The following is a 17,977-nucleotide window of genomic DNA, read 5'->3' on the forward strand; positions in this document are numbered from 1 at the left end:
GGAGAAGAAACAAAGCTCGCTCCATTTTCTCTGCACCCAAATACAGTTGTATTAATATGTTTTAGCTCCTTCCTAACAACAGGGACGAAGGCAATGAAAACAATGAGTTTGAGGGGCACCTGGGTGGCTCAGTGGGTTAAAGCCTCTGCCTTCAGCTCAGGTCTTGATCCTGGGGTCCTGGGATCGAGCCCCGCATCAGGGTCTCTGCTCGGTGGGGAGTCTGCTTCCCCTTCTCTCTCTGTCTGCCTCTCTGCCTACTTGTGATCTCTCTTTCTGTTAAATAAATAAATAAAATCTTAAAAAAAAAAACAACAACAACGAGTTTGAAAGGTGAGAATCATATGTTTTCATGTACGGCAGCCACGAGACACAGTAGCTATTAAACAATTGGATCATGGCTACTCTGGATTGAGATTTGGTATAAATGTCAAATACATACGGCATTTCAAAGACTTAGTTTAAAGAAAGGAATATAAAACACCTGTTAATAAGTTTTGTAGTGACCCCATGCTGAAAAGTGGATAATATGGTTACACTAAGTTAAGTAAAACTATTTTCATTAGAACTATTTTCACCTGTTCCTTTTTCATTTCTTTAATGTGATTACTGGAAAAATTAAGACTATCTGGTTCACGTTATATTTCTCCTGGACAGCACTGCATTCAACAATTATTTCAACCCATTCTTTAGCATTAATCCTACTGTGTAACTTCCATCTGCATTTTTCCAGGGAGTTGATGGAAGTGGAAGATGAAGTCATTTGCGCCTAAAGGAAACTTACCCCACCTTGGAAACCTAGAGTATGTCCTATAGTCTTCTCCACTTAGGGTGATTAGGTCTACTCTTGAAATAACTTATCAAAGTGCTTTCTCATTTTTTTGGGGGGGGGTGGCAGAAATAGAGGTGTTCATCTCTGATTTGAAGCTGCCAAAATTCCCGTAGCTCTGTCAAGTCTAGGCAGTGAAGATGAAGACAATTCTAAAATGGCAAAATCCCAGAGAAAAGAAAGCACTGGATACAGGCTATTATGGGGGGGATGGGGGTGTGAGCTCTGGAGACCACAGTTGCACCCAGAACTTGTTTCTCTTATTACTCTGGTGTCATTTTATGCCAGTTAGTTAACTTTGAGTCTCAGCTGTTAGATCTATAGAATGGGAGTATTAAACATTATCTCAAAGGGTTCTAGGAAGTGTTTAATGAGGTAATGAATTACAGTGCCTGATGCATAAAAGAGGTCTCAATGCATACTGTGATGATGATTGTTGCTACCATTAAACTGGAACATGTTTTTCCAGTTCCCAGACTTTGTACCACCACAGGCAGGACTGTGTCTTTGTGATTTCAAGCCCTAACTCGATCACTTAGGGCAGGACTGTGAGGAATCCCACTCTCCCTCTGGGCCTTAGTTTTCCTGCCTGGACAATGAGGTGATGGGTCCATGTCGGCACCTTTCAGAGAGTGATCTTTGGCCAGGAATTTCATAATATATTCTTAGGTTTTGGGGTACAGAATGTGTAGATCTCATAGTCAAATAAATATTAGAAACTGGTCATTAAAGTATAACAAGGTTTTTCCACGCAAGACTTCTCAGAGGTCTAGAAACTCCTCTGAGAAACATTCGTTAACGAGACTCTCCAAGAGCAGAACAGAGACGGCTACTTTCTCCACATTTATTTGACCATAAAATCTCTTCTCAATGAACACTTTGTGAGGCCAGTTCCCCAGGGAACCTGCTTTGGAAACAAAGTGAGGGAGCTGGCCGTGCTCATCATTTCTCCCATGTGGACGGCGAGGGGTGGGTGTACCTTCAGCGGGCTGGAGACAGCAGCCGGCTCCCATGGTGCACTGCTCCCGCAGGGAAGACACCAGAGTCTCCAGCTCCTCCAGTCTGCTCAGAAGCTCCTTGACGTCGGGAGCCGCCGCGCAACCGCAGGCTCGGCGGGGGATGTTGATGCGGTGTGTGAAGACAATCTGGTTTTCCCCGTCGACCGTGTGCTCCTGGAAGCTCTCAGTGGGCTCTGACGGCGGGGCCAGGTCCTTCTCCCCACTGGCTGATTCCAGATCCACCGAGCACTGGGAACCAACGGGCAGCTTGATGTTGTAGACGTGGTTAAACACTACTGGCTGCTGTTCCTCTGGCAGAGTGACATTGACTCCGCTTTGTCGCTTGTGCCGGATGACTTTCTTGAGGACCCCACCTTCAGCTGTGTGGGTGAACGAGGCTAGGAGGATGCCCACCAACAGCCGGGTCACGGCCCCCATGGTGGAGGTGGGTTTGGCTGGGGGGTTTTTGTGCTTTCGCTCCTAGGGTGTCTCAGTCTCAGGCAGAAGTGTGGATGTGGAAGCACAGAGGAGAATCCAGATGAGTGGGTTCCTGATCTTCTCAAAGGAATTCTCTTCTACAAGGAAATGAGGGAAAACAACAAGCGTGTTAGTATCCGTTGCTAATTGTCTCTATCGAATATTGTCATTCCAAGTGAATTTTGATGTTCTATCTCCTGCGTTTGATGTTTTCCTGATACTCCTTCAGTATTCCCTATAGTGTTGATACAAACTGGCCTTTAGAAGAATATTGCTGTCTTGAAGGAATGATTTTCACTCGCTTTTCAGCTTCCGGAAATACAGGGAGATGGCAAGGAACAGAGAAAAGGGCAAAACTTTGGAACAGTATAGACCGGACCTGGATTTGGATCTCAGCTCTAGCTCTGTGCCTTTGGGTAAGTCATGTAACTTTTCTTTGTTCTATTTCTCTTTCCATGCAGTGAGTGGCTAATGTCAGAGTTAAAATAATGATATAAGTAACAATATTATAAGTAGAAATCTTTCATAGATTTATGAGCCCTTTCGATATTTACTCGATGAGCCCACTGAATGAGTCATTGTAGTGCCAAGAGGCCATAATCACAGTAGATGTTCAGTAATTCCTGCCTCTTATTATTGGTCCTCCAGTCCCCATTTAGCAGCATCTGCTGGTTCTCCTCTACCCTGGGAGGCAGAGGTTCAAACGATGAACATGCTAGAAGGCAAGGTGAGTTTTAATTCCAGCCCAGCTTCTTAGTTGTTATGTCGCCATTGGAACAGTCCTCCACCTCTTTGAGCCTCAATTTCTCTTCTCCTTGATTTATTTCTAAAACCTTAAAAAGTCAGGTTTTTTGGAGAACCTGATAGAATGTTTCTAAAGCGGTTGTCCAAACTATGATTGAGGGCAGAAGATGGCCCAGAAAGAATGTCCATGAGCCTCTGATGTCTTCTCCAATCTGCAAGTACTTACACTATTCTCACTGAGTGTTATGGACTAAATCCTGTCCTCGTCTTTCCCCAAATTCATATACTGAAGCCCGAACTTCTCATGAGACTATATTTGGTGATCGGGCCTTTAGAGAGGTAATCAAGTTTGAATGAAGTCATAAGTGTACGTCTCTAATCTGTTAGTGCCAGTGTCCTTAGAAGAGGAGGATCACCAATGTGACAGAACTCCCCCTCTCCCTCTTTCTTTCTCTCTGTTTGTGCACACAGGAGAGATCATGTGAGGACAGACTGAGAAGGCAGCCATCTGCAAGCCAAGAAGAGAGGCCTCACCAGACTGAATTTTCCAGTACCTTGAATTGGAACTGTTATCCTGTAGAATATGTAAGAAAATATATTTTTGTTGTTTAAGCCAAAATAATGGTCTGTGATATGTTTCTATAATAGCCTGAACAGACTAATAAACATATTGTGTTTTCCACAATAGTCAGAGTTCTGGGGAGGTAGAAATAAACATAAGACCAAGTGGCTACCCTCAGGGGCCTTAACAATAGAATTACAAATAAAATGGAATCACACATTTAATACTTAAGGAACAAAGTAGGAAGGAATGCAAATGACTGATTTTGTGGTATAGGGTACAACTGCTTATGGAGTATGAAACAAATGAAAATAATTGTCAAAGAGTGGTAGTTGGAAAGGACAGAATCTAAACTAAGCCTTAAAAAGAGAGAGGATTAGATACCAACAAAGTATGGCGGAGATTATGTTATTGAGAGGCAGTTCTTAACTTTGCTGAATTGTCTTATTCACCTGTCTTATGACTATTTATCTGTATGGACAATCAAGGTAGCCGGGGCAAGGGCTGTTGTCAAAGGTGGCTGGGAAGTTCTTGAGTGGAAAGGAAGACATGGCTAAACCTTAGATGGTTATAATATTGACCTAAGTATGCTCTGGATGCATGTGGGAATGATATATACAGGGAATGATATATACAGGCAATACTCCTATTTAATTGGAAAATACTCCTGAATATAGTTCAAGAAAATAGTTGAGGTGTATTTGGTTTTTAATTGGTCACTTTGCAAATTGACATTTTTCTATGCCCATGTTATTCTTACACTGGCTCCTTCAGAGATGACCATGTATGTCAATTAGATGCAGTATTTGGAATGCTTATTCTACAGAGGTCCTCCAAATTTTTTTTTTTTTTCCCTCCAGAAAGCTCATATCCCAATGATAGAATGCATCAACATGATTCCACGTGATTGCCTCCTACAGGACAACAGGAAGTCTTTGTGAAATCTGGAGAGGGATGATGGGTAGGGAAAGTGAACTGAAAAACATTTCAGTAGGACTGAGCACGGGTCTGGGGACTAGAAAGCACTGGCTATGCATTTAATCAAGAACTTCCTACCCATACATCTCCATTACGTCCTAATTATATTCATACTTGAGAATTTACCAGCTATCCATGCAACAGCTACTTTGGGCATCTACTCCCTGGTTAGGCAAAAACAAACAAACCCCCCAAACAACAGCAACAACAACAACAAAAAGGAAACAAACACTTCTTTTGAGTATGCTTTCTTATTCAAACTAGTTTCCTAAATAAGAATGTGCGGATCTGCGATGTAGGCCAGCCCATTGAATAAAAATTATTATGAAGAAGAGAAACTTGGCAAGTTCTTTTCTTTTAAGCCAGCATAACCCATATTATTTGTTTACTGGACGAATATTCATTAATTGCACACTCTATTGCAATCACTTCAACTCTCTTTGCCTTCCACAAAGTCCTTCCTTCCACTCTCTTCCCAACAATTCTTAGCTTTCTCTTTCTTTCTTCTTCCTCTTTTTTTTTTTTTTTTTTTTATGAGGAAGGGCCATGGGCCAAGCTTGAAATGCTTTTGGACTTCCATCCAACACTTTTTTGTGTGTTGCTAAATGACTTAAATTTCCATCTAAAAGGCCATTAGAGCTGCTGGTTGAGACTCCGAGGCAATGAGTCTAGGGTAATAATGACCAGAGTATGGGTTGAGTGAGGATTTTTCACTGTCGTATGTAAGAGACTTATACTGGCACAGCCAAATGCTGCATTGTTTGGAGGAAGGAAATGTGATTCTTGAGGGTTTTGTATTTCGCATTGGCTCACAGTGGTCTGAGGACAGGTGGATATTTTTTGTACTTTGGAAAAGACCCATTACATCTTTGGTGTGGAGGAAAGTGCCTGGGCTTAAGAATTAGACACACCTGGTTTAATGCCACTCACTACTAGCTCTGTGACTTTGACAAGCGACTTCTCCTCTCTCAGCATGACCTTATTTGTAAAATGTGAGTGGAAGTCTTTCCAAAGGGAATTATGGATTAGAAATTTGTCCAGAAAGCACCCAGCATGGTGACAGGCCCATAGTAGGCACACATTAAAAAGGAGCTGCTGGGGCACCTGGGTGGCTCATTCGGTTAAGCCTTGCTTGGGTCGTGATCCCGGGATCCTGGGATGGAGCCCTGAATGGGCTTCCTGCTCAGTGGGGAGCCTGCTTCTCCCTCTCCCTCTGCCTGCAGCTCCCCCTTCTTGTGTTCTCTCTGTCAAATAAATAAAATCTTTAAAAAAATTTTTTTAAAAGGAGCTGCTGTTTTGTTGTACTCCTAAGAACAAAGCGTAGCCATGAGTCCAGCTCAATAGCTTTCCTTTTGCTTAAGCTTGAGCTTGACCTCTGCACTGAGTCCTGTCTTAAACTGTAGCAACCTGGATTTAGATGAAAGAGGCCCTGTAGAAACTGCTGATGGGGGAGGAGGTAAACCTTATGAAGATAAATTTTCTAGTACTGGAAATATTTACACCAGAGAGGAAAAAGATAGGGAGCAAATAATAACCTTTAAAAATGTAAAATATTCTCGTGCAGACAACTGGCTGGTTAATATCTCCCTTGAGGATAGACCTAGGGATAATTACTTCAGACTGTAGTTTGTGATAATTTAGGTTAGACGTGAAGGGTCATGTTCTGACAGTAGGGCTTTTAAAATTTCAGAATGAACAACTTATCCTATAGAGACTCTTTAAAAACACAAGCAGATTCTTATCTTTATAGGAAGAGACCAGGCAATGGAAGGTCTGGAAACTATCTTGTAGGAGGAGCGAGTGTAAATTGTGTGTGTTTATCCTTTAGTTGAAAAAGCCAGGGTTGAGAGGGAGAGGATGACCACGTATAAATCCTAGGGAAGTGGGATTTGGCTAGTCCCTTATGTCCTCAAAGGACAGAACAAGGGCCAATGCATGTTTATGTTGGGGTGAGGAAGAGGGATGGTTACAAGAAGGCAAATTTCAGCACAACAGGAGAAATATTTTTCTACTTGGAACTCTCCAATAGAAAGGGCTTCTTTGAGAACACAGCACCACCCAAGGCACTGGAATGTAGACTAGTGTTGAAGAACATAACTTCTGTAGACACACTGTCTTGGGTTTGAGTCACTGTTCAACTTTCTCTTTCTTGGGTAAAACACTATCCCCTAACCCAGAGTCACATCATCATCAAAATGTGATAGAAGAGTTCTCAGAAGATTGTTGTGAAAAGTGCAAGAGACAATGCGGGTAGCAGGGATGGCATGGCCTTTGTCAGTAGCGGGAGCTCATCAAAAGGAAGGTTTTGTAGTGAAAAGTATGACCTTCAATTAGTATTTTTTCTAGAATTTTCTTTCTCCCAACTCTTGAAATCTACCTTGGCATATACAGATTTGTTTTTAAAGCAAGAATAAAGGTTCTGTAGTGAAGTAGAGACTCCTCTTTCGTTCCCAGACAAATACACTTTTGAAGATATGGATGTAGATCCAGATCGAGGTTTACCTATATTTTATGATAAGATTAAAGGATCTAGTAGAGTATCAGTGTTTGTAAAAGAGAACAGCAGGAAGAGACACAGTTTGCATTGGCTCAACACATAGACTGCTAGGGTTACACGCTTAGGACAAAGGGACTATTTCCAAGCTTTGCATGTTGCCCTGCTCTTTATCGTGTCTCAGCATATATTCTGGGTGCAGAAAAGTAGTGCAGAGCGGACTCTGCTTTCTATCTTTATCAAAAGCAATTTTTAGATCCAAATGAACTGCTGTGTTTTGTTTTTTTTTTTTTGAGACTCTTTAGATCCCTCCTTTCCTATGAATTTCTTAAAACATAATTAATCTGGAGAGAAAAAAAATACCATAAACATTCCCCCATGAGATAGAAGGTTCAAGAAGAGGCAGAAAACTTTGAATGCATTGGTCTAGAGCTGTAGTGTCCAATATGGCAGCCAGCAGCACAAGTGGTTGTTAAAATGAAAATGAATTAAGATTAAATATAATGAAAATCTCCATCGTTAGTTGTAATACTCACAGTTCAAGTGTTTTATAGTGGCATGCAGCCAGTAACTAGAACGTTAATGTAGCCAAAGAACAGTTCCATTATTGCAGGAAATTTTGCCGAGCAGGATTGGTTGAGAGGACTGTTTAGTGATATTAAATCCATGGTCCAGACAAGGAAACTGAAGTTCAGAGAGGTCAGAGAGAATCTGTATGATGTTGCTTAGTGTCTTGTCTCGTGAAAATGAGGGAGTACCTCAGATACATATGGCAGGAGACTCATGTAAGAAGATTGTGTCTGCGTGGTAACTCAGCAAAACATTAGAAAATATGTGTGTGCAATATAATTTCTGTTACATTTTTGGACCTTACATGGCCAAACATAATCCAGGTACAGGTGAGAAAGGAGAGTGGAAAGGAGTGAGCACGCAGAGTTGGTAGAACCATAGTTAGGAATAGGAGTATAGGAAAGGTCAAGGTGAAGAGCTGGCATTGAGCCCAGTAAGCAACATTGTATCTCTCTAAGGATAAGTGTCTAATTGCTCAGTGTCCTCTGTTGAGAGGACTAAGTAACACAGGCTTCTGTCTTTAGTCCCTGGTCTCCAAATACTGGCATATTTACTGTTCCCCCCTCCAGATTTAAAGAGATGGAAATAATGGTCCTGAAGCCTTTTTTTTTTTTTTTTTTTTTTTTTTTTTTTTTTTTTAAAGTGGGAGAGGGCATTAGGACTTCATGGCTGTTTCAAGATAAAAATTAATTCTTGGTTCACCTTCTCTGGTATTAGATGTTACCAGTGTAGGATCATTTCCCAGATCTTGGCATCACGGATTTTTATTCAGAACATTACTCTGAGGTAACACTTCATTTAACAGGTGAGGAGAGCAGGTCGGTATTGGGGCGCCATATCCCAAGGGCTTTCTGGTTAATAATTTTACACTTTAAGGTGCCTCTTGTCTGGTGATCAGATCTGCGCCCAACCCATCTCTAAGAAGAGCTGCTTTGTAGCTAACCTTTTGGAAGTAGTGTGACATAAACTATCCGTTATTTTTAGGCACCTCGCCACAGGACAAAGACCATTGCTGGACGAAGGAATCAACAATCTTTGAATTTTTCCCTGATCACAGCTGGAGAATAAACAATTTCATTTTTAGATAAAGATAAAACTTCCAACTGGCTGGAATCATATTTCAGAATTAGTTACTTATGACTTCATTTTCAGTGGTTCCCAGAATATATCTATCTTGTTGACTTAGGCACGCACATGAAATATCCTAGGTTGGGGGCAGCGAGGAGGATTCCTACTGTTTAGAAATGCCGATGAATCTCTTTCCACTGCGTGAGGCAGCTCACACCAAGTTTTTTCTTCTTGCTTACAGGCAAGAGAATTTTATCACACACAGTCATTTAAGCATGGAGTTGCTTACATGGGCATTCTTAAAGGTTCTAGAAATTCTTCACCCCTTGTCCTTCCCAACATCCATAAATTCCTTCTTGGAATGTGTCAGGAAGAGAGAGGAGCCAGGAAACAGCCTTGAGGGTGGATTTTTTCCGAGGACATCTGATCCTTACAGTTAGTGAGGCCAGCACAACCTGTCTTAAAAGAATTAAGAGAACTCTGACTGCCAAACCAAAGCACCTCCAAGCCCTAGGTGTTTGAATTCCAGCACTAAAAAGCATTTATCCATTCATGTAGCATGGTGACTTAACCGGTGCCCAACTCGGATGCTACTGGAGCCAGCAATCATCCCAGAGGGCTGAGAATTAACTCATTTGAAAAATTATTCATTCTCGCATTCAACACAGATGAATTGAATGAGTGCTAAGATAGCCCAAGGGATAGTGAGGTGTTTCAGAGACGCATGATGGATCATTCTTGCTCTCATTAAGTTCATGGTCCAGTAAAGGAAACAGACATGTCAACAGATAATTATAGGGAAGAACGATAAATGCTAAAATGGACCATTATCCAGGGAGCGTCTGTGCAATGTTTGAGAATATCTATTCTAGAATCAGTCGAGTACTATTGAACCCTGGTTCTGCCACTTGCTCTCAGTTTGACCCCTATGGAATTGCCATTTTTGTAGGTCAGAAATGGTTGGATAGAAGGCAACTTCATTTGGTTTTACCTAGTAGCTATGACCTTCGATATGTAACTTTGCCTCTCTGAGACCCAACTTTCTTGTTTGTAAAATGGTAACACTAGTATTAACCCCACAATAAAGTTCTCTCAACTGCAAGTGGCAGAAAATGAGATTAAATGAGATAATATATGAAAATATTGAGGACAGTACCTAAGGGGGGAGAGATCTCAGAAATCTGTGCGTGTTGTTATAGTGTGATTGTTTGTGTCCTTGATTTGGAGAAGGCAGTTATTAGAAGGCTTGTCTCTGAAGGATGAGAGATTTATAAGGGAGGGCGGGGGAGCCCCCTCTTGCCCACTATTCCTTTTTCCTTGGAAGTCTACTATTGTTAGTGCTTCAGTTTGTCAAGGGATAGGGATACTCTGAAATCCACAGGGGAGTGAGGACGTTGAGGTTACAGACCTGGTTTTTCTCCTGGTTTATTTATGCTCATCCGGTAGCAAGAAAGGCATGTCTGTGAGCCTAGGGTGGGGCTCTTTTCTGGGAGGTCAGTACCCCGGCCAAGAGGCAGTGCTCCTCCTGGGATGGTTGTCCATGCCGCTCCGCCAGGGATTTCTTCAGAAGAGGCTACTTGCGGTTTACTCTTTTAAGACACTACTCCTGACGGGAAGCGTTTGGCTTAGCTTCTCGGCGCTTCCCACAGACACAGACAGACATGAGTGAAAATCAGATTTGAGTAGGGCTTAAAAGCAACTGTAGAAGATCATGGATTTGGGGGTGGCAAATCTGTAGCACCAAAATGCATCCTTCTAGTATACGTGGCAGGCATTGCTAATCAGCATCTATCCATTTCCGCAGAGCCCTGCTTCCCAGTTGGTATGAGTACATCGCTCCAGGAAGACACATCTGAATCAGGAGATGTAGTACAGGCCTTGAAAGGGAATTACTGACTGAAACCTCAGAGAAGGCCGGTAGCTAATCAGTGGTAAAGTTGATATTAAAACCCAGAGATCCTCTCTCTTGGTCAATGAATTTGATTGAGGTTTGTTTCTTCCCCCTAGCTACAGAAAGCCCTTCAAAAATAAGGGCATCTGAGAGGTTTCTAGTAATTCTTAGCCTGGGGTCTTTGTAAAGGTACTTCAGAAAGAAGTATCAGCAATAGGGCCTGGGAGAGACTCTGTGTTAAGAGATTTCCAGGTTTCTTGGTCCTGTAAGGTTTCTTCAGTTTTCCATCCATCCGTCCATCTGTCCATCCATCCATCCAACGAACCAACCAACCAACCAAACAAACAACCAACCATCTTTTCAGTATATAGTTATTAAATACCTACCATCTGCCTGGTCTTGAGTGAACCATGAACGATACAACAATGAGGAAGATCTGCATGTTCTAATCATAAAGCTTACAATTTCCTCCTGAAAGTTCACAAATGCAATTTTTTTTAAAATTATTTTTTATCTTTTCAGAGAGAGAGAGAGAGAGAGAGAGGGAGAGAGAGCATGCATGCATGTGCGGGGTGGGGGAGGGGAAGAGAGAGAGAGAGAATCTCCAGCAGGCTCCACGCCCATCAATGGACAAATGGGAACCTGATGTGGGGCTCAATCTCACAATCCTGAGATCATGACCTGAGCAGATATCAAGAGTCGGATGCTCTACTGCCTGAGCCACCCAGGTGCCCACAAATGTATTTGATTTTAAGTACATGTACTTCAGATTTAATATTTGTGATATTCTTAAGTGTCACTGTGGATTGGGAACATGGCACACACTCTCAGGCTGACAGCAAGAGTCTAAGTGTGAAGATTCTTTTAAGGGCCACTTGCTATTTACTTACTATGGGCTGCACACTGTGCTAAGTGCTAGGGAGATTCCACAGAAGAAGGACTTATTCTGTTTCCAGAAATCTCAGAAACTAGAACATACACAAGGTTCAGTAGCAGTGCTGGCCTGAAGAAGGAATTGAAGAAAGTGTCAGTCTGAGCATGTAAGCTCCCGGAGGGCTTCCTGGAGGAGGAAATGCTCAGAACCACCAAATGTTGATTGAAAAGGCCTTGGAAGGTAAGGAAGAGTTTGAAATAATAACAGTGCTAATGAAAGTAATAAAAACGTCATCTATGACGATTCCGTGTGTGCTTATTTTGCTAGTAAGTATCTTAAGTTTCCAATTTTAAATTTTTAGAAAATGATATGAGGCAGTATCTTTATTTTCATTTTGAAGATGAGGAAACTGAGGCAGAGAATAATTATGTGGCTTATGCAAGTTCAGACACGTATTAAGTAGTGGAGTCAAGACTTGAACACAAGTCCATCTGAATCCAAATAAGTGCCCTAAACCACGGTCTTCTACAGCCTTTTGTGCTGGAAGGCTGGGGAAAAGATTGTGGTTCAAGACCAGTCCCAAGCTCTGTCTCCATAACTTTCAAACACCTGGCTCAGCTGGGAAAATCTCTGGAGATGCTGTCATCAAGCCCAGTTATCAATGAGAGAGGGGACCAGATGTCTCAAAGGCTGCTCAAGAGCCCCTTTGCCATCTCTGAGTAGACAAATCTATTTGTCCTTCAAGATAGAGCTAAAAAAAATCATCTATTATTAGAAGTTTTCTAGGGCAATTTTTTCCCTCTGAATTCTCTGAGTTCTTGACTTGATATGATTTCCATCATGTGTCACTCTCAAATTGATTTTGGGTGACTTATTATGTATGTATATCTTCCTCTTTTAGAGCACAAGCCCATTCTATCTTGTATTTATGTTGGACTGTAAGGAGTTAGATTGAATAAAATCTGTCATCTCCACGTAGATATGAACTATATCTGAGTGATTCATCTCCTACTACCCAACACCAAGCTCAGTGTCTACAACATAGTGAAGGCACAATATACTTATATTTACATGAAATCAAGCCGAATATATTTCTTGCTTTGAACTTACACATAGCAGGGGTACATATGCATGGAATGACTGAATGAACAAATACTCTTATTTTCCTGATAGCTCTCAGAGAATTAGTTCTCCCATGATCTCTTCTAAGACAAGATGTATCAAGGAATTGACTATAGCTGCACTCCAGGAATTACTTCATTTTAATTCACTCAGCTGTTCACTGAGTGCCTACTAGGTGCCAGATACCACACTAAGCACAGGGATTACAAGAGTGACCGAGACACATTGGGCTTCTTCCTATGAGATTCCAGGCAACACCTCAAGGGTTCTTGAGAGACTGGTACTGTCCGCGTTGAGACAGACCTTCCATAGGAACAAAGTAAACTCAACTAGACCTTTGGCTGGAGACGAACTCAACCAGGCCCGTGATGTACTCAGTGTAAAATTCTGGTTTCAATGGGAGTGAAGCCTGCTGGGTTATTAGTCAGCAATTCTTTCCATTTCAATGCAGTATTTGTTGTTGGTTAGATTAGTTCACTCTCTCTCCTTTTGAATTTTGACTTTTCACTACTTATTTTTCAGCTCCCAGAGATTTGAGGCTCTACTGAGACCATGTAGTGGGGAGTGCAGCCGATCAAAGGGCTAGAAAATGAGCTTTGAGGCACAGTCCTGCCAACCACTCACTGTGGGACCTTGGGCGGGTCCCATCCACTCTCCTGTCAAATAAGCAAGAGTGCATCCCCAGTCCTTGACTCTTTGGTTCTAGGGACCTGTAATCCATTGCTAATTTGGCAATATTTCTGATGAACTTAAATTTGGACTTCATTTTAGACCCATGTCAAGTAGCCAATATTAAGTACAGCCCTCTGCTCCCCACAAACTGTTTCTTTCTTTTGTTGTTTGGCTGAAGGGTTGGTGGTGCTTTGTGGGTTCCTTCTTCCCATCCCCCAAACAGAAGTTTCCTTACCAACCCAATTAAACTCACAAGTCTTAATCCATAAAATATTTCCATCCAGACACAATAATGAGATTCATATTTGTGGTTTAGTATACCTAAGAAAAGCTCAGATGAAATATGACTAGATCCATTGATACATTCAGACCACAAACTACCCTGGTGTGGTCTGGTTTCAATTTCTGAAATAAAAATTCTGCAGAGCACTTGTTTTCTCTCTCCTCTTTCTTTCCTAGACAGAAAGGAAAATAAAAAGTGGGTCCGACCAAGTGGCAACAATATAGGTTCTTGTAAAATTCTGGAAAATTGCTCCAAATGTAAATTTCAGTTCATTTCCTAATGGAACAATGACCTCCTCTGGCCTTCATCCAGAATTTCAGGAAATCTAGTTGACTCTACTGGAAATAGGTTTCTGAGCTCTTGAGCCAAAGCAAAGAGATTAGAGCTTTGTCTAGAAGGGATGGGTTACAGACTGACTCATACCTCAACGTTATATAAGAGACCTTCTAAAAAGGGCTCTGGGACATGGTGACCCCTGTGAAACTGTTGTTAGCCACCCAATGCCAGAGATGTAGCCTTGTAAGACTGAAAATTCTTAAGGAGTCACTGGGATGGGATAGAGAAGAACATAGCCTTTAGATCAGAAAAACTGGAGATCAAACGCTGCTTACCTGTTGGGGAGGCTTGGACTAAAACCTATAATGTTTCTGAATAGTGGCTTCTTCAGCTATAAAATCAGGATCTTTCCAGGGTTGTTGGAGACAGTGACTAGAACAACAGAGTTATGAATGCTACCTAAATGTTAGTATCTGTTCTGCTTTTCTCTCCTCTTCCTCTGTGGCTTCCCTTATTAGGGAGCTCCTCAGCATCAGACATAATAAAAAATAGTAATATTACAGAGGTGGTTCAAAGATCGACTGAGAGGTTGAACTGGTTTGGGACGCAGCTGAGTTTCAGCTTACTTGTCAACCTCAGTGAGCTGATATGGCCACCTGGCGCCATGGCCTTGTCTGGACTCAGGGGGAAAAAGTGCTGTGATGGCTTAGTAATGAACTCCATGGGTCACGAAGTGAGTGAGCATTGATATGTGTGCCAAATATTTGGCATAGCAAGACTAGATGGCTTTGGCAATCTTTTCTGAGCCAATGTGCTGATATTTGAATGAATGGAATGCCGATTGAGACCTGAGACAGAGGGAACCAGATGGAGTATCTGATGATATAAAGGCCGGTATGAATCAAGTGCAATAAAACTTGATGCGTTTTGATAGAAGTTGACTCCTGAAATGAAACTATGCCTTTAAAATTGGAAGCAGGACATTGGACTCTCAGGGAAAACTAACACTACTCTGGCAATTAATTTGTGTGATACCCACACAAGGAAACATACTTTCATTGTCTGTTCTCTCTTTCTCAATTGGGGCCATTTCTATGCTTCAATAGGAGCTAATACTGACTGAACACACCTGTGCCAGGAATCATGCTGCCTGTCTTACTTGGGTTATTGTGTTGAATCCTCTCCAAGTTCTATGAAGTAGTTTCCTTCCTTCCTTCCTTCCTTCCTTCCTTCCTTCCTTCCTTCCTTCCTTCCTTCCTTCCTTTCTTTCTTTTTCATTTAGGGCTGAAGAATCTGAGGCTCACACCACTTCAGCTCACAGGGCTAGAAAGGGGCAGCAGGGATTTAATTCAGATGGACAGACTCATGTGTTAGAGAGCCCATTCCTAACCCTCAGCTTTGCTGCCATCCTTGACTGATGTCAAAGCGTAGTCTGCACAGCAAAAGCAAAATGGCAAACTTCAAAAGGACCCAGTGGTCAGGGTCCAGGGTAACTACTGACAATAAAAGACCTTTACTTCCAGAGAGAGTTGGAGAAGCTGCCCATGAGCCTGAAAAATAGATATTTTTTAACCCCTGACTTGGGTTTAATTAGCTGTATAACTTTAAGCGGCATTTTGTAAAATGTAATCTACAACATGTTGGCAGGTATTAATGCAAGGGAAAAAAAGATTTCCTAGTTAAACATGTTTGGAAAATGCTATTTTAAACCAAATGGTATTTTAAACCAAACAAATTATACAGCTTTGTTTACTTCAGGGTTTTCCAGGGTCTTTAATGGGTTTGTGTTCATCGGAAATCTCCAAGAGGGGGAGAGTTTATAGTGTTTTCCAAACCCACTTGATTATTTTGTGTTTGAAGTATGTCACGGGATTCAGTTTGGTGGCACACAATGGGGAAAGTGCAGATTTGGAACAAATCTACACCCTCCTCCTTCCATTTCCTTACACGTTAGACGGGAGTAATGATGATATTCAATCATGGCCAGTCTCTGAGTGCAAGGCTTGTGGATGGAGACTCTTCACCAATGTAAACCGTAAGTGAGACAGACAATGTCACATGTATTCTCTGCCAGGAACTTTACAGATGCCTTTTTTATTTTAAGATTTATTTATTTATTTGAGAGAGACCATGAGCAGGAAAGGCAAAGGGAGAAGGAGAGTGAATGTCAAGCAGACTCAGAGCTGAGTGGGGCTCAATCTCATGACCCTAACATCACAACCTGAGCCAAAACCAAGAGTCGGATGCTTAACCAACTGCGCCACTCAGGAGTCCCAGCAGATGCCCTTTAATTCTGATGGCAACCTTAGGGATTAGGAAGTGCTGTTCGTATTTTACTGTTATGAGAGCTGAAGGCTTCAGAAGGTGAAATAACTTGCCCAGCCAGTAATTATGTGATTTAGAATTAAGAACTCAGTCTTATAATTCCAAATCTTATGTACGCTCTTTCTGCTACACCAAGTTATCTTTTAAAGTAAGATTCACTTTTTCTTAAGTTTAAGCAATATTTATGCAACAAATATCACAGGGATACACAATATCACTCATGCAAGTAGAATTGTTGGATCCCTAAAATGGGGCCCCTTAGGAGGGCGGGGCTGGGGAGCCGGAGTGCATATGGCCATTTTATGTACAGTTTTGAACTTGAGGGGAGGCACAGAGCCAAATGTGCTATAATATCTATGTCTCAGGCAAATCTTTAAAGCCCCTGGAAACAGCCTACTCTCTTTGAGTCTGGCCTAGAGAGAAAGTGAGTAAGTGAGAGGAAGATAAAGTGAGAAGTAGCAGACAGAGGAGCTTAATAAATCTCTCCTTTCTGGAAAACTGGCCCTTATGCTATGTACAACCAAAAAAAAAAAAAAAAAAAAAGTACTGTTTCCAAGAAATCAGTCAAGGCATGAGAGTCTTGAAGAGGGTCTAAAAATTACAACTTTCATTTTTCAAAGAATGGACTTCTATGAACAAATAAGCAAATAAAGAAAATTGTGGAGGGGGGGAGTCCTTTCTGGACAACGGCATTTAATTCAGCATATGACAGGGAAGTCAACAAATTTAGCCTGGGAGAGATAAAAGACAGAGGAGGTTCCAGGGGAAATCGAGGGTGAATCATAAAAATGAATAACTCTTCTGTCATTCTTCGAAGTTTCTTTCAGTATTATGTTTTTGGAGGGGGACTTACTAGATGAGCCTTTATTTCTGTTTCAATTGCTTCATATGTGTAAATATAATAATATATACCTTGCTAGGTTGTGGTGATTGGAAATTAGGTATCTAAATTTAGCACACTGGCAGGAGTCCATATTATTTCTAAGTGACCAGATAGTAAATATTTTAGGTTTTGCAGCTAGATGATCTATGTCACAAAGACCCAACTCTTAACTGCAGAAAAAGTAGCCATGGTCATGGCATAAAGGAATGAGCATGGCCGTGTTCCAATAAAACTTTATTTATAAAAATAGGCTGCCACCTGGTGGCTTCCTGACCGTTGCTGGACTATAGTTGTAAAACCAGATAGAGAGTGAACTGGACAAGAAGGAAACTAACCTTTTGTTGAGAGCCTTCTATATATCTGTTTTGTGCCATGCCTTATGCTAGAAGCTTTTTATACATGCTATCATTTATCTTGTCATTTGTCATGGCAACCTGGTGAGACAGGTATTATTATGCACATCTGAAAGTTAAATTGAGACTCAGGGAGATTCAGTGACTGGTTTAGATGGACAGCCGGCATTTGGGCCCTAACTTGTGACTCTAAAATGCGTGCTCTCAATTACTACCCAGGCTGATTCATCAAGCAACTTCCTGTGGTTTATATAAGGTGAAAAAAAATTTTTTTTTAAAGATTTTATTTATTTATTTGACAGACATCACAAATAGGCAGAGATATAAGGTGAAAATTTAAATTAGTGCTGCTCCGTGAAGCGACGATCAGAGCCCAAGCAGACACCTCACCTTCTATTTCTTAGATCTTTAGCAGCAATCTGGTGGCTGTCTGTGTGTAAGCACCGAAATATTTGACCTCTTTCTCCCAGAGCCTCTGGCTGGTCCTCAAGTTTTGTACACTTCCCCTTTGGAGAATGCTTAAGCCAAGGTGTACTGTTTGCAAACACTTATTAGTTTTTAGGCAGTTGTTGGCAAGTTTC

The 17,977-nt window shown here is 41.5% G+C and overlaps 1 protein-coding gene across 1 annotated transcript in view; it reads right to left on the reverse strand.

The window, feature by feature from the left end:
- The window catches only part of TNC (tenascin C), a 91,105-nt gene that overhangs the window by 62,329 nt on the left and 10,799 nt on the right, over positions 1-17,977 (reverse strand). Inside the window, exon 2 of the mRNA XM_080820770.1 lies at positions 1,806-2,399. Within this exon, the coding sequence (XP_080676896.1) occupies positions 1,806-2,262 (457 nt within the window). The 5' untranslated portion in view covers positions 2,263-2,399. The remainder of the gene's footprint in view (positions 1-1,805; positions 2,400-17,977) is intronic.

Source organism: Martes martes (assembly GCF_963455335.1).
Source record: "Martes martes genome assembly, chromosome: 12".
NCBI lineage: Eukaryota > Metazoa > Chordata > Mammalia > Carnivora > Mustelidae > Martes > Martes martes.